Below are 27,785 nucleotides of genomic sequence, written 5' to 3' on the forward strand. Positions count from 1 at the left end.
CGCGTTGGGTGTAACACGTCTTTCATTTTTGGTCATGGGGTCCCACTAACACTTTTTTGGCTGTCCTACTTTATCAACCTTTCACATTTGTCTCATAAAATAACGTTTGACATCTGTGCAAATACATTTAGAAAATGCCTAACAAAGAATTTGTCCCTCTCGGACAGCTATGATCAATGATAGAGATTTATAGTTGCGCGGATGTGCCGAGTATGATGGTATACATTAGCAGGGGCGAATCTAGACTCGTATTGTATTGGGTGCACCAATGTGCCATTTGAAATTGCTAGTTGTCTATGATTGAGATTCACAAAGATTATCATCCCAATTTATTTTCAAGACTTGGATAATAATACAGTTAACTGACTTGTACAAGTTAGGGTTGCCAAATTATTATTTTTGCTTGATGCTTAACAAGGGATTCGTGATTGAAGATAATCAACAGACTTGAATCCTCTGTTCTTTGGAGATCGCCGTGGTGGTGAATCTCTGAAATAGCCAACTGCATACATTAACAAAACTGCTTCTTTCTCCTCTTCATCTTCTTCTTTTGGCTGCTGCTCTGTCCGTGTTGTGGAGCATGATACTTGAATTTGCATTCCACAGATTTTGCTGTTGTTCGCGTAAATGTTTGGATCGTTTAATCTGTCGAGCTGAGAGCTCCCAGGGATTCTACCTGAAAGCTTGTTGTTGCTCAAATCCAAAACATCCAGCTCGCTGAGCCTGGACAACGTTTGCGGGATTTTGGCCGAGAGGTTGTTGTACGAAACGTCTAAGATCTCTAGCTTCTTGAGACCTCAAAACTGTGTGGGATCGATCCAGAGATGTCGTTTTGTGAGAGGTTCAAAAGCTTCAGGCTCTTGAGATTGCCTAAAGAAGTTGGGATTTCTCCTGAGTAGTTTGTTCTTGGAGAGGTCTAAGACAGTTGTGCTGTTCGTTTGGTTACCGCAGCTACCTGCGTCTGCGGCTGCGGCGATTTTTTTAAAAATCTTGTTCGTTTGATTGACGCTGATACCTGCGTTTGACGTCGAGACCTGCATTTGACGCCGTAAAATCCCACGGTCGTAAATTGTGCGTCTATTTAACCTATTTAGAATTCTGTCCTTAACCTAATTAATTATTTACAAAAAAACCTAAATCTAATTGAAGCAGATGCAGCTCTTCTCCCATTGACGCAGAACTCTCTCCCATCTCTCTCGATCTCTTTCTCCATCTCTCGATCTCTCTATCTCCATCTCTCTCGATCTCAAGCCCTCTCTCCATCAGGAGCCCTCTATCCATCTCAAGCTCTCTCTCCATCTCTCTCTGTCACGAGCTCTTTATCCATCTGCAAGTGTGAGATGACTTGATGGTGCAATGCGAGGAAACTTTCAGTGTCTGTAGGGGAAACTTTCATGAGTTGATACTTGTATTAGTAATCCATGAGTTGTGTTTAGTGGAGGAAACTTTCAGTGTCTGTTTTAGCTAGTTTTACATTGATTGAGAATAACTCTTAAACTCTTTTATCTGTCTGATATTTATATGGGTTTTTGTCACAAATGCTGAGGCATTTAACCTCGAATGTTTTCATGGTTATTGCAGTGGAGCTCTCTCTTCTCCATAGCATCTCGAAGCTCTCTCTTCTCCATAGACAGATCTCTCAAGCTCACACTCTCTCTCAGACCCTCTCAAGTCTTCAGGTATGATTGTTTGATCTTGACCCTCTGAAGTTGTTTCTATGGATCTTGGTTTAATTTTTTACAAGGCTCACCTGTGTTTATGAATTGCTCAAGTTACTTCCAAGTGTACTAGTTGTCTTTGCTCTAGGTTGTCTTTGTGGATTTAATGTCTTTGATGTTTCCTTGTCTGTTTTTTTCTTTGTGACCATTCTCTGAGCCATCTTATGATTATTGTTCTTGTGAATTCATTTGTGTACTTTCTCTTCTTGTACCTCTGGTCTTAATGCTTGTATAAACTGTTATGAGTTTTGCATGGGTTAGCTTTTAAGTTCACTTCTGATATTTGATGCTTGTATACAGTAGGCTTGTGTTTGTTTATCCTAAGTCAACTGTGTGTGCGTAAGTTCTCTCCTGCCGGTGCTGTAAGTCCCATCTAATTTGCTTGCTAATTAATTTAGATACAAAGCACTAAAAACTGATGCAAGCCAAGCTTTTGTCTTCTGAGTTAATGTTCCTGTGTGTGTACATTTGAGTCTGATGCTCTGGTTCTAAAGGTCTGTTATTTTTTTTTGCAGGTCTCAGACCCTCTCAAGTTCAAGGAGACATACTTTGTTTGCAGCTAGCCTTCTTCACCAGATAAAGCAGCCTTGAATCTAGCTCCACTCGCGGTCATAGTCTTTAAGGTAATCATCTCCATCTTCTATGTGCTGCTTGATTATTGAATTGAATGAGAATTTCTTATATCGGAATACTAGTCTGATCTTTGCTGTGTATGTTTTATTTTTTTGTTCTAATAAGAGCTTGTCTGTTTTATTTTCCGTCTTTTATGAGAATTATCTGTATCTGTATCTGTTTGTCTAGTGTCTAGTGTCTCTAAATGTATCTGTATAGTGTCTAGTGTCTGTCTGTCTAGTGTCTTTAAATGTTAGTCTTGTATATGTATCTGTCTATCTTTAAATGTTAGTCTTGTAACTGTATCTGTCTAGTGTCTAGTGTCTGTATCTGTTTGTATGTATCTGTTTGTCTGTCTTGTGTCTTTAAATGTATCTGACTTACTCTTTTTTTTGTTATATAGGAGTGTCCTGGGATTAGAAAATCCGTATGTAAAGAGATTGATAACATGGATATGTTTGAAGCGGAATTTGGTGGTGTGGTATTAACTGGAGCTGAAGGATGGAGCGTTCAACATGGAGAAACAAGTTTGGATTCTAGAGTGGGTGGAGATGATGGTGGTGATGAAGCTGATTCTCAGCCAGCAGCTCAGGCTCATTCTGGGAGTTCGAGAAGAAAAAGAAAGCGTAAGGAAAAAAATATGGTTGTAGAGGCTTGTGTGAAACGGACTGAGGCTCTTGAGGTGAAGAACAAGATAGCGGAACGCATGTTGGAGCGTCAAGAAGCTTCTAGTGTTGAGAATGTGTTAGAGATACTGTATGCATTGCCTGAAGTGAGAGAGTGGTCTCCATTATATGAAGCAGCATTAGAACTTCTTATAGATAGTGAAGGGAATCGAAGAGCTTTTATAACCATGAAGACAGATGAAGCTAAGATTAGGTTTCTTGAGCTTAGGACCAAGATAAAACGTGATGATTGAGTAGTTTGTGAGTTTGGTCTAGTCTTTTTTGTGTGATCTTGCTGGAACTAGTATGGAGTTTAGTACTAGTCTTTTTTTGTGATCTTGTTGGTCTGATCTTTGTATGAAAACTCTGCCTTTTGTGGCTTTATAATCTTTATAGTCTTATATCCAGTTATGTGATCTTGTTGGTCTGTTTTTTATAATTTTGATTGAATAGTTTCTTTTTGGTTGAAGGCACAGAACATGTCTTTGAGTCTTACTGATTACAGGTTACAGTCTTTGGTCTGATCTTGTTGCATGAATGTATACTGGTTTGTTCTTTGAGTCTTACAGGTTACTGGTTTGTTAAACATGGCGAGTCTCGAGTCTTGGTAATATATATGACATGACCAGTCTTTGGTCTGATTTTTGCTTGGTTAAATGTGTTCATGATTTGGTCTTGTTATCTTGTTTTCATTTTGAGTATCAGATATTGGTCTTGTTACAGTTTACAGCAAACATATTGATGATGATTTATTAAATATGGTTTTGTAGATGCTTGAAAGATGGATGTTGGAAGATGAGGATGATGATTATGATGATGAACTTGGTTTGTTTGATGTGCCTATTACGGAGAGATTGAGTCATAGAACAGATCGAGGAGCAGGATGGCGACATATTCAACAACTGATGTATGAATCTGATCAGCAATGTTATGACATTCTTCGAATGAACCAAAAGACTTTTGAAGCTTTGTGCAAGATGCTAGCTGAGCGATATGGATTGAAAGAGACTCACCATGTCTACCTTGAGGAATCTGTCGCAATGTTTCTCGAGACTGTTGGTCAAGATAAGACGAAGCGAAATATTGCTGCAAGGTATCAAAGATCAGTGGATACGGTCCAAAGAAAGCTTGATGAAGTTTTGAGTGCTCTTCTCAAGTTTGCGGAGGATACACTAAGACCACAAGAAGGCGAGTTTGGAAGAGCAAGTCCTGTTTTGAGGAATGATGATCAGTATTGGCCTCATTTCAGAGATTGTATTGGAGCACTTGATGGAATACATGTCCCGGTTCGCCCTCCAAGTCAGAATGCAGAAGCATATAATGGCAGAAAGCAAGGATCTACAATGAATGTTCTTGTTATATGTAACTTCGATATGAAGTTCATATATGCATATGTCGGTGTACCTGGTAGAGCAAATGATTCGAAGGTCTTGACTCATTGTGCGAGGAATGAGGCTTCTTTCCCACATCCTCCTCCTGGAAAGTATTATCTAGTTGACTCCGGATATCCGACGAGGACAGGTTATCTTGGTCCGCATCGTAATATGCGATTTCATCTTGGTCAATTTGCTACAGGAGGACCGCCAGTTAGTGCACGGGAGTTGTTTAACCGAAAGCATTCAGGTCTGCGATCAGTGATTGAGAGGACATTTGGTGTATGGAAAGCAAAATGGAGGATTTTGGATCGTAAGCATCCAAAGTATGGTCTGGTCAAGTGGATTAAGCTGGTGACAGCGACGATGGCGCTACACAACTTCATACGTGATTCACATCGGGAAGATCATGATTTTGTACAATGGCAAAATGATGATGATGGAGATGGAGAAGGAGAAGAAGCTGATAGTGACGGTGATGAAGAAGAAGGTGATGATGATGATGATGATGATGATGATGATGGTGGTGGTGGTGGTGGACATTTTGTATATGAGCCGACCGGTGATAGAGCGATGGAAGCTTTGCGTGATAACATCACAAATGAGTATGGTAGAGGTCGTTTACCGTATTAAATGTTTTAGTTAATGACTTTTTTTTTGCTTATAAGTTTGATTATCATTTATATGTGATATTTATTAAGACTTTATGTTTTTTTTTATCAACCAATTTGATGTATTATTTAGCTTTTTTTCGTGATAAATATTTTGAGGTATTATCTTTGTTTTAGTTTAGCTTATGATTTATGACAAAAAATAATGTTATACTTGTATATTTGACCAAAAACTTATTATCAAGTAAATATAATATTTTTATGGATGTAAATATATTTAAGCTGCATTTTTATATTTAAAATATAATTTTACAATTTTTTAAAAATAAAAAATGAATAAATGTAAATAGCCGCAACGTCTGTCAAACGAACAACCCAAAACATGCTTCCTGCGTCAGCGTCAACTACCTGCGGCTCAGAAACGAACAGCAATCTGCGGCAGCGTCGGCGTCAACAAAACGAACAACAACCAAACGACGCCGACGCAGCCGCCGATGCCGACGCCGAAAACCGCGGCAACCAAACGAACAGGACAAGTGTAGAGGTAAAAGTTTCTGTTGGAAATAACTTGCTTTACTCTCTTCCAATTCACTTCCAAGTCTTGTGATTCGATCTCTGATAAGTCGGTTATTTCGGAAATGAAGCTAGAAACAATTGAAGAAGAGCTCGTGGGGGATTCTACCATTCCTGTGAGATTGCCAAGATTTGAAGGAAGAGTTCCATCGAGGCTGTTCTCAGAGAGATCTAAGACCTTGAGACTTGTGAGAGTTGATATGTCTTCTGTGATTGAACCTTTGAGGAAATTGTTTCTCAGGCTAAGAACCTCAAGAGATTGAGATAGCCTGGAGATAAAGCTAGGGAACATACCCGAGATTTTGTTGTCATGAAGGTCAAGATGCTTTAGAAATTAGAGTTTTGTGAATTCCTCAGGGAATTCGCCGCTGAAATTGTTCTTACTCATGGTGAGACTTACGGTGTTTAACCCAAAAGAAGCTGGAACATCTCCAGATAACTCGTTCGAAGATATGTCGAGCAATGCAAGCAATGAATGTTGGCTTTATCTTGGGAATTCGCCTGATAACTTGTTCTTTGACAAGTCCAGCCACAGCAGCCTGTAAATATTTGCTATAGACTTTGGTACTGATCCTGAGAAGTTGTTTTCAGACAGCTTCAGTATCATAAGTGATGTTTCTCCAACGGTGTTAGGGATACGACCTGAGAAGTTGTTTCTTGATAGAGCAAGAACCGATACTTAACCTCAGAGACTGAAACAAACTAGGAGACAGTGAACCTGAGAGTCTGTTGTCTGACAATATTATATTTTCCATTTTCAGATCAGCCAGCCATTTGGGGAAGCTTCCTTCGAGTCTATTCAAGCTCAAATCCAAGAAATAAAGATCTGTTTGATTCTTGAGCCAATCCGGAATTTTCCCTTCTAAACCACAAGAACTAAGTGACAGATGTGTTAACTTAGACTGTGGAAAGATAGAGCCATTCTTGTTCCATTGGAGTTTGTTTCCTCCGAGACGCAGTTTCCTCAGCTTCTGAAGATGAAATAGCCATGTGGGAATCTCACCTGACAAGCCACTGTTATTCTCAAGCTCAAGGGTTTCGAGATTTGTTAGATTTTGAATTGACGATGGAATTCCACCGGAGAAATTGTTCCTACTCATAGACAGAGTTGAGAGATTGACCAAGCTGCCAATACCATATGGGATCTTAAAGGACATGAAATTCATCTGAATATTGTTTCGAGCTTTGTTAACTGTGATATGGACAACTGTATAGAACCAGAGAACTTGTTCTGTTTCAATGATAGCTTCCGTAGTGCAGTAAGACTGCCTTGTAACATAAACAAACACACACAACGGTATAAAGTTAGTAACATCTACGACCCCTATCTAACATCCTTTTCATACATGAATACTTTCTCCGTTTCACACAGATTAAATAAACATTTAATTTTATATATTTTCTAAACAAAAACATTATTAATTGTATGGTTAATCATATTTCAACCAATAAAAATAAATTAGAAGGTATAAAAAATCATATAGCATTTAAAGTTAATAAATTTAATTTGATCAAAAAAATAATAAATTTTGTATTGAAATTCTAAAACGAAGTGAAAATGTTACTCTTATAGCTATACTAAATATGAAACCGCAGAAGTACAAATTTTAAATTTTGAGATTGATTTTCAGATTTTTACCAATTTCAGGAGGAATCTCTCCTCCAATAAGATTCTCATCTAAAAACAGTTCCTCCAGATTCTTGAGTTCTTTGATGTCACCACTCAACGTACCACCGATAGCATTCATGCTTAAGTCAAGGTGCTGAAGAGTCTTTATGGAAAACAAATCAGGAGGGATCGTGCCGTTGAAGCTGTTACGACCCATGTCAAGAGAGATTAACCTGGTCAAGTTCCCAAACCCATCTCCAGGTATCTCTCCTTGTATGAAATTAGAGGAGACATCTAGCCTCATGAGAGAGCTTACACGCAGAACCGGTCTCAGAAGGGTTGAACTCACTGAGCCAAAGAGGACAAGACCGTTGAGATTCAGGTCTGTCACTTCTTTGGAAGGCGAACGAGTGTTGCATCTCACAAGTTTCCATTTGCAGCAATCTGAGTTCGGCCTCCATGTCTTTAATTCCCCTAAAGCGATTTGTGTGGAGTGGTTCTTGATGTTGTGAGTCAGCAGCTTCTTGAACTCGAGAAGAAATTCTCTATGGTCCTGTGGGCAAGAGAAAGATTGTCGTGGGATGAAGTAGACGAAGAAAAAGAAGAGGAAGCAAGAGAGAAAGATTGGCTTCTGCATTTTTTTTCTCAGAGCTTTTGACACTTCATGTCTTGTTGTATCCAAGAAGACTAAAACGCGGACAATATTTCTGTTCACTGTCGAAGTTTTTTTTTTTTTTCACTGTCGAAGTTGTGATAACGCGCTAGATACAAAATAAGTTCTTGACTTTTAAGGTCTTTCGTTCTGTCTGCATCCTCAAATAAAAGAGTGGAAATTTCATCATGTCTACTCCACTTAGAGCATCTCTATCCCTAAACTCCATTAAAAGTTTTTTATTTTTTAATTTATTTTTTTCTAATTTAAAAAAAAAAAAATTAAAAAATGCACTAATTTTGGACTGCCACGTGTCGGTAGGATCCGTGAACAGTGCAAAGAACACACAACACACGTCTCTTATTTTGCACACATAACATACCGTTTTCTTCAGAACCGTAGACCCTCCTCCTAAGAGACGCTCAAAACTAAGCGATAAAGATGCTCTTAGATTTTTCTTTTAGAAGTACTATTTTTAACTTCTTTTAAATATAACATCAATAAATTAATCTTCTTTCAAATAGCCACTTTGTAATCTTCCTTTTTTTAATTTGATAAACTTAGCGTTTTTGATCTTTATAAGACCTTGTAACTTTTGTAAAAAATGGGTGAGTTATAACCTTTCATGCCCTTGCTCTTTCATGCACCAGGGTATTAAACGAGCTCCTTCAAACGACACAGTTTCGGTAATGGATTCTAAAGGCAAAGCCAAAGTGGGCCTCGAAGACAAGAATCAAGAGAAAGGCCCAAGAGAAGGAAGAACCGCGCAACGGCTTCTTTTGAATCACGACAAGGTGGTGGCCAGAAACAAAGTACAGATGACGTCGTGCCGTGGAGAAGGTAATGGATTGAAGCTGTCAAATCAGTTCTCAGCCCTTGATTGTGAAGCATCATAAGATCATGACATCTGTCGAGGAACACTAGGGTTTTAGATCTTTGTATAAATATCCATAGATGTAACCTCAAGTTTCTCAAGTTGAATGAAATGCATTTTCAGTAATTAAAGCATCATCTTCTTCAGTTTACAAATCTCTTTATGGTATCAGAGCTATGGCAATGGATCCATACGCTCCTCCATCTCTCAAAATAGTCACATCTGTGACTGTGAAGCTCACAGACACAAACTACATTCTGTGGAAACGACAGTTCGAAGCATTTCTTAACGGACAAGGTCTGTTAGGGTTTGTTACTGGATCTGCTCTTCAGCCGGTCCACACTCTCACCGTACCTAACATCAACGGCACTGCCACCCCAGTTCCAAACCCAGACTATGCTCTTTGGTTTCAAACAGACCAAGTAATCCAGTCATGGCTGCTTGGGTCCTTCTCTGAAGACATTCAAAGCGTGGTCCTTGACTGCACCACATCAGCTCAGATCTGGATGACTCTCGCAAACCACTTCAACAGAGCATCGTCTTCACGTCTTTTTGAACTCCAAAGGAAGCTTCAAACGACTTCGAAGAACGAGAAGCCAATGATGGACTATCTGCGGGAAATCAAGTCCATCTGTGACCAACTTACATCGATAGGCAGTCCAGTTCCAGAAAGGATGAAAATTTTTGCGGCATTACTGGGATTAGGAAAAGACTACGAGCCCATCAAGACAAGCATTGAAGGTACGATGGATACGGCACAGACTCCGACGTTTGATGACATTATACCAAGGCTCACTGCTTTTGATGATAGACTCCGAAGCTACAGTGTTGACACAGGCGTGACACCACATCTGGCGTTTAACTCAACACGAGGAAGGCAGTTCTTCACAAGAAACAGAGGAAGAAGCAGAGGAGGTCGAAACTTCTTCTCTACCAGAGGTCGGGGTTTCCCTCAACACATCTCATCAGCTTCATCGTCATCAAGATCCTCTGTTTCGTCTGAAGCTGAATCAAGACCGGTGTGTCAAATATGTGGAAAGCCAGGACATGTAGCAGTGAGGTGCTGGCATAGATTTGACAATGCTTATGATGAGGTTCACAACGCTCTGGCTGCTCTCCGCATGTCTGAGATACAGGATACTCAAGGTCACGAATGGTTTCCAGACACAGGAGCATCTGCGCATATCACAAACTCACCAAGTCACTTGCAACATTCTCAAGCCTACCACGGCTCTGACTCGGTTATGGTTGGAAATGGTGAGTTCCTTCCAATAACCCACACCGGTTCATCGAGTATCTGCTCTTCCTCAGGTAAGGTACCTTTGAAAGATGTGTTGGTATGTCCGAATATTGCAAAGTCCTTACTTTCAGTGTCAAAACTCACTAAGGATTATCCATGTGCATTTGACTTTGACCGTAACAATGTGCTTGTGTATGATAAGGCAACCAAGAAGGTTCTGCTTCGGGGAAGAAACACTAACGGTCTGTATCAGTTGAAAGGGTCTCAGTTTCAGGCGTTCTACTCCACAGGTCAAGCCGCTGCAAGTGATGAGATCTGGCATAAACGTCTGGGACATCCCAATCCAGTTACACTCCAACATCTATCATCTACCAAGTCTATATCTATCAATAAAAGTTCAAAAGGCCAATGTGAAGCGTGCAAGATGGGAAAGAGTGCTCGTCTTCCGTTTGAAGCCTCAACGTTTCGAGCAACACGACCTCTTGAACGTCTCCACTGTGATCTTTGGGGGCCAGCTCCGGTCACTTCGGTCCAAGGATTTATCTACTACGTTGTTTTTATTGACAATTTCTCTAGACATAGCTGGTTGTTTCCTTTAAAGAAGAAGTCAGATTTCTTCTCTGTATTTGTCGCTTTTCAAAACAATGTTCAGAATCAATACAATGCTTCTATTGGTTCTTTTCAATGCGATGGGGGTGGAGAATTTATAAGCAATCAGTTCTTGATTCATCTACAACAATGTGGGATCAAACAACTCATCTCATACCCTCATACACCGCAACAGAACGGTCTTGCAGAAAGGAAACATCGTCAAATCACTGAAATGGGATTGTCACTGCTTTTCCACAGTCAGGTTCCTCAGAAGTTTTGGGTAGAAGCCTTCTTTACCGCAACCTATCTCAGCAACATGCTGCCACACAGTGCTCTATCTGATCATAAAACTCCATCCGAAATCCTCCACAACAGACCACCTCAGTACTCCTCCTTGAAGGTGTTTGGTTGTGCCTGCTTCCCCACATTGAGAGACTACACAAGAAACAAATTTGATCCGAGATCGTTAAAGTGTGTACTCCTTGGATACAGTGAGAAGTTTAAAGGCTACCGCTGCTTGATGCCATCAATGGGACGTGTTTATATCAGCAGGCATGTAACATTTGATGAAGCAGATTTTCCCTTTTCTAATGTCTACCAGCACCTTAGAACTCCTGCCAAAACACCTCTGATGGAAGCATGGTATAAGAGTTTCTCGGTGAAGTCTCTCAACCGTGATATAAACCGCACCACTACTGCGTCAGTTAACTCGCCTCCACAAGCAACAGTTCATATTCCGAGTTCAAGTCATCAGGAGGCTCCAGTTCAAACGCATCAACAGTGTAAGACAAGATTAAATGAAGGATCTACGGCTTCCTCATCATCAAGTGTTGCACCAAGCACCACAGAACCCATCACCAACATTGAAATACCAGTTGGGCATGAGGTAAGACACAGAATGATCACTCGATCTCAGTCAGGAATTGTCAAACCAAATCCGAGGTATGGCTTGTTAACAGAGAATGTAGTCTGCCTGGAGCCAAGGACAGTTGCTGAAGCTCTCAAGCACCCAGGTTGGAACAATGCAATGCATGAGGAATATGATAACTGCATGCTAGCAAACACCTGGTCCTTAGTTCCTTACACTCCTGACATGAAAGTTTTGGGAAACAGATGGATTCACAGAATCAAGCTAAACTCTGATGGAACGGTGAAGAAACTGCGATCTCGCCTGGTAGCTCAAGGAAACAATCAAGAAGAAGGAGTCGACTACCTTGAGACTTACAGTCCGGTGGTCAGAACAGCTACAGTCAGGTTAATCATCCATATAGCTACGGTCCTTGGGTGGGATATCAAGCAAATGGACGTAGCAAACGCATTTCTTCATGAAGATTTGACTGAGACAGTATACATGCGTCAACCAGTTGGCTTTGTAGACAAAACACAACCGGATCATGTATGTCTGCTACACAAGTCATTGTATGGTCTAAAACAATCGCCAAGGGCATGGTTTGACAAGTTCTCTTCGTTTCTGCTTGAGTTCGGGTTCAAATGCAGCATCAAAGACCCCTCTCTGTTTGTGTTCTCAAGAGGAAAAGATGTGATTATGCTCCTTCTGTATGTTGACGACATGTTAATCACCGGAAACAAATCAGAAGCCATGAAGAAGTTCTTGTACGAGATCAACAATCAGTTCAGAATGAAAGACCTTGGTAAAATGGAATACTTTCTAGGGATACAAGCTCAATATGATAAGAATGGAGTATTCTTGACACAGGAGAGATACGCTCTAGATCTTCTGGCTTCCGCAGGTATGAGTAACTGTTCGGTTGCAGACACTCCCTTACCGATACAGCTAAACAAAGTCCCAAATCAAGACGTTGCATTCGAAAATCCCTCTTACTTCAGAAGCTTGGCTGGCAAGTTACAGTACCTCACCTTAACAAGACCGGATCTTCAGTTCGCAGTGAACTTCGTATGTCAGAAGATGCACGAGCCATCAGTATCAGATTACAATCTACTGAAGAGAATCATGCGATACGTTAAGGGAACAACTGATTGGGGTATAAAGTTCAACAGCGACACAGACTTCACGATTCGTGCTTACAGCGACAGTGATTGGGCAGGGTGTCCTCATACAAGACGATCAACAGGTGGATTTTGCACCTTTCTTGGAACAAACATCATCTCGTGGTCGTCGAAGAAGCAACCCACAGTCTCACGAAGCTCTACAGAAGCAGAGTATAGATCACTGTCCGAGACAGCTTCTGAACTGAGTTGGCTGTGCTCGATAATGCGCGAAATAGGAGTACCAATTCAGATAACACCCGAGCTCTACTGTGATAATCTATCCTCTGTTTATTTAACAGCCAATCCAGCCTATCATAAACGATCAAAACATTTCGAGCTTGATTACTACTATGTTCGAGAAAGAGTAGCTCTTCGCGCGTTACTGGTCAAACACGTTCCGGCGTCAAAACAGCTCGCTGATATATTCACGAAGTCTCTGCCGTATGTTCCGTTTGACGAGCTGCGATTCAAACTTGGCGTCTGTGAATCACCCACTCCAAGTTTGAGAGGGACTATTAAACGAGCTCCTTCAAACGACACAGTTTCGGTAATGGATTCTAAAGGCAAAGCCAAAGTGGGCCTCGAAGACAAGAATCAAGAGAAAGGCCCAAGAGAAGGAAGAACCGCGCAACGGCTTCTTTTGAATCACGACAAGGTGGTGGCCAGAAACAAAGTACAGATGACGTCGTGCCGTGGAGAAGGTAATGGATTGAAGCTGTCAAATCAGTTCTCAGCCCTTGATTGTGAAGCATCATAAGATCATGACATCTGTCGAGGAACACTAGGGTTTTAGATCTTTGTATAAATATCCATAGATGTAACCTCAAGTTTCTCAAGTTGAATGAAATGCATTTTCAGTAATTAAAGCATCATCTTCTTCAGTTTACAAATCTCTTTACAGGGAACGAAAAGGACCAGAACGTCCCAAAATGAAGAAAGGGCTACGCTCTGTTTTATTAACGGCTCGGTTTTTTTTTTTCGAAACTGTCGGAGGCACAATTGTGCTGTTGCTTCTTCAAGTTGGTCCAAGAGTGGTGGCAACGGTTTATTCATATGTTTTTTTGTGTTAAAAAAAAGAGTTGGATGACAGTACGATGTAAAGTTTAATGCTGTTATGGTTTGAGTTTGTGATTACGGTGGGCATTCTCGTATCCCGATGCTAGGAATTGTGATTATGGCATCGATTTTCAATGTTGCAAGACGATCTCTACTGGTAAGGAAGAGAAAAAGAAAAGAAACCGTGCTGTGCTTTCTTATCTGTCTTTGGGTGCGCAAAATTAGTGTTATACTATCACGTAAATTGCTTGAACGCTGACTGTTGTAGTTATTGAGGAAGCACTTAACAAAGTTCTTTGGTGACTATCAAACTAAAGTGCTTTATGCTTAACAAGATTGATATTTAACAGATAGAGAAGATACTAAAATATAATTAATAGCTAGAGAAGATACTATATAACAATATAATTAAACACTACATATTTTCGCAAACCAGTAAAACGAATCTCAAGCAGTATTGTACATATAACTTATAGTGATATACACAAGTTTCGAACTAAATCAATATAACACGAGAAAAAGGAGCAAGAAAGCTTGATGATTATATGGTGACTAAGCTGCAGATGGAGCTTTGACGTACTGAAGCACACCGGCCTCCGACAAAGCTTTGACAAACTGCTTCTTATGGTCGTCTCCTCCTTTGTCGCCACTGATGTTCTTGTAATCAAGAGTCTCGTCGTTGTATATGTCCCACCATTTCTTGACCAACATTTTGATATCCTCTCTCCCCATGTTCGGCTCTTTTCCAGTGAACCTGGTAAAAACACCATAAACAACACTCGGAACATAAGTTTACCATAAGTTTACTCCTAAAGTAAATTAGGTTTTTCTGTAACTAGTTTGAAATTAGTTAAACATGTAATATTACTACCTCCAAGGCTTAGAACCAGCAGCACAATAGTGAGCAACTTTAACTTTGTCAAGCTCTACATTCTCTGGATGTCTCCAAAGCATAGCCATAACCAAATTATAAATTCCCGGTATCGGCTTGTATATGTCCCTGAAATACATATTCAAGAAATCCTGCAGCAACAGAAGTGTATACGAATAAGATAACTATAACGTGTTTTGGGTTGTTTATAAACAGGAAAAAAATCTTCTATTTACCTGTTCCGCAAAAGGAGTGGGAGGAACAACTTTCAGAGTCTCCAAGAGATTATGATAAGTGTAAAGATTAGGCTCGTAGACGAACATTCCAGCGTTGAAGTACAAAGGTGGTTTAGGACCAAGCTCTGCCGGCCAAGTCACCTTTTCTGGACACTGTTGGCAATAACCTATCTTGTTCTGTGGTGTGTGGCTCCATGTCTTCTCGCAGAAACAATCTTTGACTGCGTAGAAGTGGCCGTTTGGGAGATCAAACAAGTGGTCTATGTTGTGGAACACTTGTATGTCTCCGTCCAAGTATATCATCTTGCTATACTCCACAAACTGCACCCATGCATATATTTTCATCATATAGTTTTTTATTATATAGTTTTCTACAACGTATATTATTTGTAAGAATTTAATGAAATAGCTAGTCTAATTTTATGAAATAGCTAGTCTAGAATAAGTACACACTCTCAAAACTGAACTGAACCAAAAACTGAACTCTAAACATTAAGCCTGATTTGAAATCGAAAGAATAAATTATTAAAAAGAAAAACATATTGGTGGTAAAAAAAAGAATAAATTATAAACTCTAAATTTAATTTAAAACTGGCGTATTTTATAATTTAAAACATTTAGAAAAAGCCACAAAATTCTGTAAAATACAAATACTTTGGTTAAAAAGTATTGAAGTTTGCTATTTCTAACAGCCTAACACAGTACAAGTCACTATAATATATGTTGACATCTGTAAATTTTTATCACAAAAACTATACACATATTAGTATTTATTATACCTTCCAAATACGAAGCTTAGAATAGTTGATAACGTAATAAGCCATGGCAAACTCGGTTTGACTCTCCGGTGGGTAAACCGGCTCGATCTCTTTAACGACACAGCCTTGCTCCACCAGCTGTTTCCGGTGATCCTCTGGTACGTCCGGCAATACAGCCACCACAAGTGGATACATGCTCTTAACTTTCCTTAGCCCTTTAGCAAGACCCACCATTCCTTTCACGAAGTCTCCGTTTCCAGCGAGGAAAGCCACGTAAGCTCTCTTTTCTCCACCGTTAGCGACTGGTCCGGTGAATTTGTTGTCGATCTCAAGTGCCATCTTGTCTTAAGAAATGAAGAGTGTTTGTCTTTGTGAGTTGTATATATTGTTTTGCGTTTGTAAGTGATCGTTGAATAGGAAGAAGTGTTGATTTATATAGAGTTTTTCAGTGGTTTAAGTTAATTAATTAAAGATTTAATCACTAATGACTTCAGATAATACAATAGGACCGACTCCTAAAAGTTTCCAGAAAATATTTTTATCTAACGGCTATTAAGCAAGATTGTTATATCCAACGGTTGTATATAACCGCGTGAAGCTTCGTAACAATTAACTATTGGAAGAGAAGGTCCCACTTTTTTTGAATAATAACAAAGAAGGTCCCACTTATCCAAGTGATGCCACGACATTACATACTGACACGTGCTAATATGAAGACTGTTCGACTCATCAAGGTATTAATAGATCATGTGGTAGTTGATCTGTCACTTGTCACTGGGTTCCACTTCAGATGCTACAATTTGCACCGTGTGAGATATTCTGATTGGTTAATGGTGTGACACGTGTCCACATGAAATGTACTTGGCGGTGATTCTGCCACGTGTCGTGAGAAAAGTCCATGGACCCATTAACCGTTTGGTCCATTTTTACAATTCTTAATTTCTTATGGGTAGCATGTCCTAACTATGACCGACCGACTATTTCGATCAATTTTACGTTACAGATCAAATATTAAAACTATGACAGCAAAGGTATACCTTTCAAATGTAATCCGAAGTTGGTAATACTTTTCCATTTCTGTAATATGAATACGTGTGTATGTATACTCATGTACAATTAAACCTAAAAAACAAGTTTACCATTTTAAACTAAAAACATTTGCCATAAAAAATAGAATAATATTTTTAAAGTTTGAAGAAGTTCATTATTTTGAGTTTAAATCTATAGCTTTTTTCTAAAAAAAATATATAATTTAAGGCTTTGAGGTTATAAGGATTTTTGTTTGTGGTTTATACTGTAGAGTTTAATATAATTTTAAAACTTGAAGTATTCGGTAAAACATTATTATGAACTTTAATTGTAAATTTGTAACTAGATTTTGATCCGTGCAACCGCACGGGTGTTTATTTTCACTTTTCTATACATAAATTATTGTTTTAGAACATAAGTGATATATATTTTTAATATTAATCATATACTTAAATATTTAAATAACTATTTCAAATACAATAATTTTATAATTTACATGTTATAATTAATTAGTTGTTTAAACCTTATGTATTTGCCACTTCTTATTATATTTATCTTATTGTATTTGCATTTAGTTATTAAGCAAATTAATATATTCATGAGAAAATATATTTAAAAAATATTTTGTACTTAATTTATGCTAAATTCTGACCTGTATTTCAAAACTGGATTTCTTTTTACCAATATTTCTATGCTTATTCATTTTAGATAATTTATTATTATATATATAAAAGTGTAAGATATGTTAATTTTTAGACATGTATTATATAGTTTGTTAATTTTAAACCGTTCTATCATCATATTATATTTTAAATAAATAGTTTAAATTTATGAAAATAAAATTTATAAATTTATCAATTGAATATATTTTTATCATATTTATTTTAGTATAATAATTATATTTTAACATGATCATGACTATAAAAGTAGACAAAATAGGATATAATTTATTTATTTTCATGTCTAAACGATAACTTAAAATACATTAAGTTATTGTTTAAATATTACACAGATTTATTAGAATTTTTAAAATATAATATATAAATATATATTATATTTAAAATGAAAATATATTATGACTAAAGTAGTTACAAAGATTTTATATTATTAACTTTAAAGAAATACATGTTAATTTTTATACATGTATTATATAGTTTGATAATGTTAACCCATCTTACCAACATATTAGATTTTATTTTTGAACATAAATATTTTATAATTACGAAAATAAAATATATAAATATATAAATTTAATACATTTTTTTTTATATTTACCTCAATATAATAATTTTAATTTAATATAATTGATTATGATTATATAATAACTAAAATATTATAGATTTTTTATTTTTCATTTTATATAACTGAATATATTAATGTATAATAATATTTTAAACTAATTTCGAAATTAGTGAAAATATTTAAATATAATTTCGAAAATGAAGATCTTGTAAAAATCTTTTTAAACAGATTTGTTAGAATTTTAAAATACATATATTTATATTTAAAATGAAAAGATATCAAAAGATATTATGATTAAAATATTTTAAAGATTATATTTATTATTAATCTGAATTAAAATATAGTATGAATTTCTATGAATAGATCCATTAGGTCCATTTTTAAAAAAATCACATATGAATCAAGGTTGTGACTTCTGTTTTAATATATAAGACTAGATTTTAACCCGTGCAACCGCACGGATGTTTGTTTTCACTTTTCTATATATAAATTATTGTTTTAGAACATAAGTGGTTATATTTTAATGTTAATCATATACTTAAATATGTATATAACTATTTCAAATACAATAATTTTATAATTTACATGTTATAATTAATTAATTGTTTAAACCTTATGTATTTGCAACTTCTTATTATATATTTATCTTATTGTATTTGTATCTAGTTATTAAGCAAATTAATATATTCATGAGAAAATATATTTAAAAAATATTTTGTATTTAATTTATGCTAAATTATGACCCGTATTTTAAAACTGGATTTCTTTTTACCAATATTTTTATGCTTATTTAATTTAGATAATTTATTATTGTATATATAAAAGTGTAAGATATGTTAATTTTTAGACATGTATTATATAGTTTGTTAATTTTAAGCCGTTCTATTATCATATTATATTTTAAATAAATAGTTTATATTTATGAAAATAAAATTTATAAATTTATCAATTGAATATAATTTTATCATATTTATTTTAGTATAATAATTATATTTTAACATGATCATGACTATAAAAGTAGATAAAATAGGATATAATATATTTACTTTCATTTCTAAACGATAACTTAAAATACATTAAGTTATTGTTTAAATATTACACAGATTTATTAGAATTTTTAAAATATAATATATAAATATATATTATATTTAAAATGAAAATTTATTATGATTAAAGTAGTTACAAAGATTTTATATTATTAACTTTAAAGAAATACATGTTAATTTTGATACATGTATTATATAGTTTGATAATGTTAACCCATCTTACCAACATATTAGATTTTATTTTTGAACATAAATATTTTATAATTACGAAAATAAAATATATAAATATATAAATTTAATACAATTTTATTATATTAACTCAATATAATAATTTTATTTTAGTATGATTGATTGTGATTATATAATAACTAAAATATTATAGATTTTTTTATTTTTCATTTTATATAACTGAATATATTAATGTATAATAATATTTTAAACTAATTTTAAAATTAGTGAAAATATTTAAATATAATTTCGAAAATGAAGATCTTGTAAAAATCTTTTAAAACAGATTTGTTAGAATTTTAAAATAAATATATTTATATTTAAAATGAAAAGATATCAAAAGATACTATGATTAAAATATTTTAAAAATTATATTTATTATTAGTCTGAATTAAAATATAGTATGAATTTCTATGAATAGGTCCATTAGGTCCATTTTTAAAAAAAATCACACATAGGCGTGGGCGTTCGGGTACCCATTCGGGTTCGGTTCGGATCTAATCGGGTTTCGGGTTTTCGGGTTTAAAGATTTTAGCCCCGTTCGGGTATTTCTAAATTTTGGTTCGGGTTCGGTTCGGATTTTTGCGGGTTCGGTTCGGGTTCGGATAACCCATTTAAATTATTTTTAAAATTTTAATATTCATTATATGCTTAAAATTTCTCAAAATCTATAAATCAAAATAATATATTACATATAAATTTGAATAATATATGTCAAAATACCTAAAATTAACATATAAATTGGTTTGATTTAAATATTTGGATAGAAAATCAATAGATATTTCAAGTATTTTGGTGTTTTGAATATTTTTTAGCTATTTAGACATTTACTTTTGACTATTTATGTATATTTTTAAGTATTTTAGACAACTTTAAAGTATCTTATATGTTTTGGATGTTTTTAATATATATTAAATATAAAAATAAGTAATATATTTAGGTATATAAATCTATTTCGGTTACATTCGGGTACCCGAGATATTTCGGTTCGGGTCGGGTTCGGTTTCGGTTCTTTAGATACCAAAATTTTCAACCCGTTCGGATATTTAATCAATTTCGGTTCGGATTTGGTACTACTTTTTCGGATCGGGTTCGGTTCGGTTCTTCGGATCCGGGTTTTTTGCCCAGTCCTAATCACACATGAATCAAAGTTGTGACTTCTATTTTAATATATAAGATGGGGTGAAAGAAGCTCAAAAATTCTTGGTTAACCTTTAAAAAAAACTGTTAAGAAATACTTGTTATACACTTTCCTTTTAAAATTTCCATAAAAACTAGAAAATTTTATCGTTGTCTTTGAATTTCTTTTGGTTGGGTAGATGCATAATGCCGACATCAACGGCGTTTAATATCTTCACTTCAACAAGTAATCTAAAACTGAATTGAGAAGGGTTGTGCTGTGAAATTCTCAGTGGGCCGACCTAGCTTACTCTAAGGAGGGACAAAATAAGAAAATTTGGATAATGTTAGTTTAGAAGTATGTGTTAGGTCACTAAACTTCTTTTGACTGGACTTTTTAGTATGTAATATTCTATGGAATCCTTAAAACAAAATAGACGAGATTCTACTTTTGATTAAACTGTAAAATGGGAATGTTTATAGTATTTTGCCTGAACGCGTAGCTCATTTGATTTGTGCGTTATAAATTTTATTTTTAAATCTAATTTATCTAATAAAATCAGGAAAATTGCACTGCATAACACAAAAAGTTATAACTAAACAAGTAACTATAGTAAGCAAATGCATAGAATATATTCTATATGAAAAAAGAATATATTCTATATGTTATGTATTAATTGTCAGATTAATTGTAACCGGTAGGTTTGTTCGCTGCTGGTGTTCGTCGTTGTTGCGTACCATGGTGAACCTGGTCATGGCAGTGGTGGTTCGTCGTCTATTTTGTTAGGGCCGTATATTTATGGATTTGTGTTTAATCGAGCCTTCTGACAGGTTCACTAAAATGATGCTAGTCTTCGTTGATGTGTTCTATCCGGTTTGTGCTCATGTTTGTTTCATCCCGGGTCATTCCCTCTACTTTCGTTTGAAATATTGTTTGGTGGTTCTTCTTGGTTCAAGCTTGTTCGACAGGCTGCTGGTTCTCTCGTTCTGCTCCGCTGCTTCGTGCTAGGTCCAATCTCTTATTGGTTCAAGCTTGTTCGATGTTATAAGTCAACATTGTTGTTGTAGGTTAAATGAATTGCCCTTGTGGCTTCACCGAGATCTATAATTATTTTGGGATTAGGGTTAAGCAAGAGATTAATATTTACCTTTTCTCTCGTGAGTAGGTCCGTCTCAGTTGGAAATGAGGTCCAGTGCTGAAAAAAAAATTTGAGCCTTTTCAAAGGAAATAAACAAAATTTAGGATCCTTTTTTAAAAAAAATAATAATAATTTCAAAACATTTCGAACCCTAATCTGGATTAAATTTTTTATAAATTGTAATGGGCCCTGTGCAAAGATGTTCCCAGTACATGTACAGGATCGGGCCTGCTCGTCAGTTTGTGCTGACTGGAAAGCAACTCTTTACTCGATGAAATATTCTCGAGACCTTTGAAATTGTCTCAGTAAACAGACCGGTAGTGTACTCTTCTATGGAGATAACACGTAATGTCTCTTTGGTTACAACTTTGAGCAAGTTGGATTTGAAGACACGATGCCATGGAATTGGTCCACAAAAACTAGTATGTTGGTTGGATTTTTTTTCTACTATCGGTTGTTGTTTTTTGCTTGGTTGAGCTTTACTTATATCATCTACTGGTGAGTGTCTGTTATTCCTGTTTTGAGTTTGTACTCTTAGAACTCTGATGTTTGAATTAAACAGTGTTAGAAAAAGACTAGAAAGACCAACCCTTCAACTTGGTTAATGTGTTATACGTATAATAAATTTGTTTTTTTTGTCAACTTAATTTCATTTAAAGAAAGTCCCGTGGGCCACATTACATGGTGAACTTAAAAAACTAATCCCACCCAATTACAATTTCATAAGCCCAAACCCATGATAACCGATTGATCGGATAACTATTATGTTATGACTGTCTCCATGCTCGCCACGTGTCCTGCCAATCTTCTTTCTGATAACATGCGTCTACTGTCAAGGCTTTTGGAGAATGGGATCTTCGGTCACGACAGAGACGCTCCTCCGCGAGTTGCTCATCCACCGTCGCCGGATTCTTCAAGTCACCAAAGTCCTCCTTCACTTCAACATGCGCTTTAATCGAACCATCAAACATCTTCAGATTTAAACTTGAGATTAATCAAATCAATTCATAAGTAGAATCTTTGTCAGACCACTCCTTGAACGCCAACTCTTCTTACTCTCTTCTGAACCGTTGATATTAATCTGTCATCATCTTTGTTCTTTCCAACCGGAAAGCTTTACCCATAAGCCTATCGACTTGCAGAAACGGTAAAGTATGATTTCCTAGGAGAGAATTTGGAATCATATCCTCCGATGAAAATAAAACGACTTAAGCTAACTGGAATTTCAGTGGGCGATCTTGTGAAAGAAGAACACGAACAGTAAACGCTTCCATGATCCTTACTTGGATCAGACAATAATACAAACAGAAACAACCAGAGATATATACGAGTTAAGCTCAACTCTGGTTTGGTTGAAATCTACAACACAAAGTCGTGAAACGAAAAGTACATCGCCTAATTGAAAGAATATGCCACGCAATATTCTTATTCAGTTTATAGTTCAGATATGCTCTCCTGTAATCTAGGAAGATATAAGCTGATTGTATCTACTCTGTGTATATAAACACTTGTAATCACGTTGAGTAAGATAAGGGAAATATTCAGACTTTCATGGTATCAGAGCAAGTCTCCATCTGATACTTCTCTTCATCGTTATTTTTCAAAATTTTCTTTTCGATACTGTGACTTCTCTGCTCTTCTACAATCTGTTATGACGACTATTGAGAGAGCTTTCGGAGTCACTAATATCAAGCAACACATTCCGATAATACTCGATCAAGATGTGTTCAACTATGATGCGTGGAGAGATCTCTTTACCACACACTGTCTCACCTTCGACGTTCTAGGTCATGTTGACGGATCATCCGCCCCAGATGGTGATACAGACACGCAATGGCTCAAGCGTGATGGCCTAGTGAAACTCTGGATCTACGGCACAATCGCTAAGCCCCTATTCAAGACTGTTTTCAAAGTTGGTGGGACTGCCCGTGAGGCTTATCTCCGGATCGAGAACCAATTCCGCAACAACAAGGAAGCACGGGCCATTCAACTAGACAATGACTTGCGTACTAAGTTTATTGGTGATCAGTCAATCCAGGAGTACTCACAGAGCCTAAAATCGATTGCAGATCTCTTACACAATGTTGACGCTCCAGTCAGTGATAAGACGCTTGTCATGTACCTCCTCAACGGCCTCAATGACAAGTTTGATCACATCACCAATGTCATAAAACATCAGAAGCCTTTTCCCAGCTTCGATGAGGCTAAGAACATGCTTGAGATGGAAGAAACAAGGCTGAAGCGCTCTCACCCAGTTCACGTCAGCCACACTGATCACGCCTCCTCATCAACAGCTCTCGTTGTCACAGAACCGGAGAACAAACCTAAGGATAACAACCGCAATAACTCCAGGAACAACAGCAACAGAGGCAATCGACGAGGAAATCGCGGTCGAGGCAGGTACAACAACAATAATCAGCGACCTCCTTATGGCAACTGGAATGCACCTCCCTCCTACTGGCCAAATCAGTACAACGCATGGCAGGCTCAGCACGTTCCATGGATGAACTTCCACCAGTATCGCCCCACAGCTCCACGCTCCTTTGCTCCACAAGAGGCGCAATTGGTTGATAGCAACTACCAACCAACAAGGGACTTTGCAGAGGCGTTCAACACAATGACGCTTGCTGAACCTTCCCCGAACTGGTACATGGACTCAGGAGCATCGACGCATCTAGCTTCATCGTCAGGTACACTTCAATCTGTTTTTAATTTGGACACCGAGAACTCTGTCATCGTAGGTAATGGATCTTCTATACCAATAAAGTCAGCTGGTAATGCCATCCTTCCTACCGTGACACGTCCCTTACAACTAAATAATGTTCTTGTTGCCCCAAAAATTGTTAAAAACCTTATATCTGTGCGTCGTTTCACAAAAGATAATTGGTGTTCTGTGGAATTTGACCCCTTTGGTTTTTCTGTGAAGGATCTGCTTTCTCGGAGAACAATACTCCGCAGTGAAAGCTCAGGAGATCTCTACTCTGTGCCTTCCTCTTTCAATAAAGCTCGGCATTCTGCTCTTGTCACAGAGTCTCCTTCACTTTGGCATAAGCGTTTAGCACATGCTAATAATGATACTCTCAAATCTTTGTTTTCATCAAACTCTATTCATTATAATAAAGAGAGTCTTCAAACTTGTCATGCGTGTCATTTAGGGAAACATCTAAAACTTCCGTTTTCCAAATCTATTACGCATACATCTGAGCCGTTTGAACTTATACACTCAGATGTGTGGACTTCACCTGTCCCAAGTTTAAGCGGCATACGCTACTATGTCCTGTTTCTTGATGATTTCTCACATTTCTTATGGGTTTATCCAATCAGAAACAAAAGTGATGTGTTTTCAAAGTTTTTACATTTCTCTGCCTACATCAAGAAACAATTTGGGGCTCAAATAAAAGCTTTTCAGTGTGATAATGGGGGGGAATACAACAACAAAAGATTTCAAACACACTTCGATTCCAAAGGCATTGTTTTCCGTTTTTCTTGTCCTTATACATCTCAACAAAACGGAAAATCAGAAAGAATGATTCGAACTATTAACAATGCTATCAGATCTCTTTTGTTTCAGTCTCACTTATCTCCAGCGTATTGGGCAGAGGCTCTTCATGTGGCGGCTCATATCATAAACATCTTGCCATCCAGTTCCATAGGCAACAGGACGCCACACTCTGTCCTTCTCGGTCGTGAGCCTACATATGACCATCTAAAAGTATTTGGTTCATTATGTTTTCCCAATATCAATAACTCCACAAATCATAAGTTATCACCTAGGTCCACGCCTTGTCTCTTTCTCGGTTACCCTCTTCTTCACAGGGGCTACCGTTGCTTGGACCTCAAGACAAACAGAATCATCATATCTCGTCATGTCCTTTTTGATGAGACAACTTTTCCAGCTGCTCAAAAACTTCCCAGTGATACAGGTTCCTATTCTTTTCTTGATCACTTTGACAATACTTCACCTGTATTTCAGAAAATCCTTGTTTCACCTCATTCTGAAGCCACAAATGCTACTGCGCCGGTGCTACCTGCTCCACCGGTAGCTACAACAGCCATTCCTTCCTCTCCTGAACCGCAAGTCAGTCCACCAAAATCTCGGATGACTACTCGAGGTCAGTTGGGTATAGTAAAACCAAAGAAAATATTTACTCTACTTACCTCATCGGTTTCCAGGATTCCTACTACACATCAAAAAGCTTTGTCTGATCCTAATTGGAATCCTGCAATGACAGAGGAGTACGATGCACAAATTAAAAATAGAACATGGAGTTTAGTACCTAGACCTTATGGAGCTAACATCATTAACTCTATGTGGCTGTATAAGTTGAAACATGATGCAGATGGTATACCTCGCCGACACAAAGCAAGACTTGTGGCAAATGGGAAATCACAGGAAGCTGGTGTGGATTACGACGAAACATTCAGTCCCGTCGTTAAACCAGCTACTATAAGAGCAGTCCTCAATGTAGGACTAAATCGCGGTTGGGAATTCAAGCAGCTGGACGTCAAAAACGCGTTCCTTCATGGCACCATCTCAGAGACTATCTTTATGCACCAGCCTCCAGGATTTGTTGACAAACAACATCCAAATTATGTCTGTAAACTCGACAAATCACTTTATGGTTTGAAACAGGCTCCGAGGGCGTGGAACGCAAGATTCAGTGCTCAAGCAACAAAGCTTGGATTTCAAATAAGCAAATGCGATGCCTCATTGTTCATCTACAAGAAAGGACGCGACTTGGCTTACCTTCTCCTCTATGTCGACGACATCATCCTCACTGGATCCAGCAAAACACTGCTAGATAAGATAACGGCGGCTCTGAAACAGGAGTTTCCGATGACTGACATGGGCCGTCTGTCATATTTTCTCGGTATCAAGGTGGAGTACAATGCTGCAGGAATTCTTTTAACACAACAGCATTACGCAAAAGAGATCATTGAACGGGCAGGGATGACAGGCTGCAAACCAATCTCTACACCGGTTGATGTCAACTCGAAACTCTCAGCTGAGGCAGGCGATAAAATAGAGAACCCAACCCAATATCGAAGATTAGCTGGTGCTCTCCAGTACCTAACCTTCACTCGTCCGGACATTCAATACGCAGTACAACAAGTATGCTTATTCATGCATGATCCTCGTCAACAACATCTCACGGCACTGAAGCGCATTCTCCGTTACGTACAAGGCACGGCTTCACATGGAACTCAAATATTTCGGTCCAAGATAGACACCCTAACTGCCTACTCAGACGCTGACTGGGCTGGATGCCCGGACACAAGACGCTCGACATCTGGTTTCTGCGTCTACCTCGGTGAGAGTTTGGTCTCATGGTCATCAAAACGCCAAGATACAGTCTCTCGGTCCAGCGCGGAAGCAGAGTACCGAGGCGTAGCCAATACTGTCGCCGAGACATGCTGGATACGAAACTTGTTACTTGAACTTCATGTGCCTCTAGCCAAAGCCACACTCATTTTCTGCGACAACATAAGCTCGGTTTACATGTCCTCAAACCCGGTCAAACATCAAAGGACAAAACATATCGAGCTAGACCTCCACTTTGTCCGCGAAAAAGTGGCTCTTGGCCAAGTAAAAGTCTTACACGTTCCATCAGCTTACCAATATGCAGATATCTTCACCAAAGGATTGCCTTCTTCGCTCTTCAACTCATTCAAGAACAGTCTAACCATCAGACAATCCGATGCTTACACTGCGGGAGGGTGAAAGAATATGCCACGCAATATTCTTATTCAGTTTATAGTTCAGATATGCTCTCCTGTAATCTAGGAAGATATAAGCTGATTGTATCTACTCTGTGTATATAAACACTTGTAATCACGTTGAGTAAGATAAGGGAAATATTCAGACTTTCACTAATGAAAACAGAGATCGATCAAGGACCGAAGTAGTTACATCAAAAAGAAAAAAGTAAGAGATGGTAACCGGCAGCGAAAGCCACCACCGGCCACTGACATTGAACTTTGGTGAAAGACTCTTCTAGAGAGAGGTTGGAGAAAGCTTTCTAGAGAAATAAAATTGCATAATAAAGATTATATATGTAACTTTTCAGTTTACTTCATGAAATATTGATTAGCTTGAGATAATTAGCAGAAAAATGACAAATAAAAACCCAAACCATTATTTCTTTAACAAAAATATTATATTAAAATTGCAAAACAAAAATTACATAATCTCTATAATATTATTTGAGAAATCAATTTATTACGTGTCGTTCTCACGTTAACTCTCACGGTGGTTGATTACGATGATACCTTTAATGAATCAAATATATATAATTAACATTATTATATATGTATTTTATTTTTCATTTTATAGGTTGTATTTCTTTATTTTTTTCAAATAACCAATTTAAAAAAGAAAATATATACATTTTAAAAACGAAAATATCTTTTATACATATATTGTAATCATAATAACTAAAGTTCAAAAAATAATCTTAATTTTAAAGTAAAGACATAATTTTCCCTTCTAAAAGATAATCTTAAACAACATAATATATATTTTAAAATTATTA

At 37.0% G+C, this 27,785-nt stretch overlaps 3 protein-coding genes across 4 annotated transcripts; 1 reads left to right on the plus strand and 2 right to left on the minus strand.

Annotated features, from left to right (window-relative positions):
* Window positions 1–264: 264 nt before the first annotated feature.
* On the plus strand, window positions 265–5,141 carry LOC103838669 (protein ANTAGONIST OF LIKE HETEROCHROMATIN PROTEIN 1-like). 2 transcript variants are annotated; one of them, XM_033279354.1, is made up of 4 exons: window positions 265–1,379; window positions 1,582–1,679; window positions 2,234–2,341; window positions 2,734–5,141. In XM_033279354.1, the coding sequence occupies exon 4, from the start codon at window positions 3,766–3,768 to the stop codon at window positions 4,999–5,001; it is 1,236 nt and encodes a 411-aa protein (XP_033135245.1). In that variant the 5' UTR covers window positions 265–1,379; window positions 1,582–1,679; window positions 2,234–2,341; window positions 2,734–3,765; the 3' UTR covers window positions 5,002–5,141. The 2 variants fall into 2 exon arrangements, with proteins under 2 accessions (XP_033135245.1, XP_033135246.1); XM_033279355.1 differs by having other exon boundaries at window positions 265–1,375.
* Window positions 5,142–5,394: 253 nt separating this feature from the next.
* Window positions 5,395–7,798, minus strand: LOC103838670 (receptor-like protein 46). Its single transcript, XM_033278302.1, has 5 exons — window positions 7,192–7,798; window positions 6,746–6,821; window positions 6,237–6,677; window positions 5,937–6,125; window positions 5,395–5,833 (listed from the first exon to the last, which is right to left on the minus strand). The coding sequence occupies exons 1-5, from the start codon at window positions 7,796–7,798 to the stop codon at window positions 5,395–5,397; spliced, it is 1,752 nt and encodes a 583-aa protein (XP_033134193.1).
* Window positions 7,799–14,020: 6,222 nt separating this feature from the next.
* Window positions 14,021–15,885, minus strand: LOC103838671 (galactinol synthase 2). Its single transcript, XM_009115120.3, has 4 exons — window positions 15,471–15,885; window positions 14,692–15,012; window positions 14,456–14,607; window positions 14,021–14,338 (listed from the first exon to the last, which is right to left on the minus strand). The coding sequence occupies exons 1-4, from the start codon at window positions 15,786–15,788 to the stop codon at window positions 14,137–14,139; spliced, it is 993 nt and encodes a 330-aa protein (XP_009113368.1). The 5' UTR covers window positions 15,789–15,885; the 3' UTR covers window positions 14,021–14,136.
* Between the last annotated feature and the right edge of the window lie 11,900 nt (window positions 15,886–27,785).

The sequence above is a fragment of the Brassica rapa genome, chromosome A09 (genome assembly GCF_000309985.2).
Source record: "Brassica rapa cultivar Chiifu-401-42 chromosome A09, CAAS_Brap_v3.01, whole genome shotgun sequence".
Classification (NCBI taxonomy): Eukaryota; Viridiplantae; Streptophyta; class Magnoliopsida; order Brassicales; family Brassicaceae; genus Brassica; species Brassica rapa.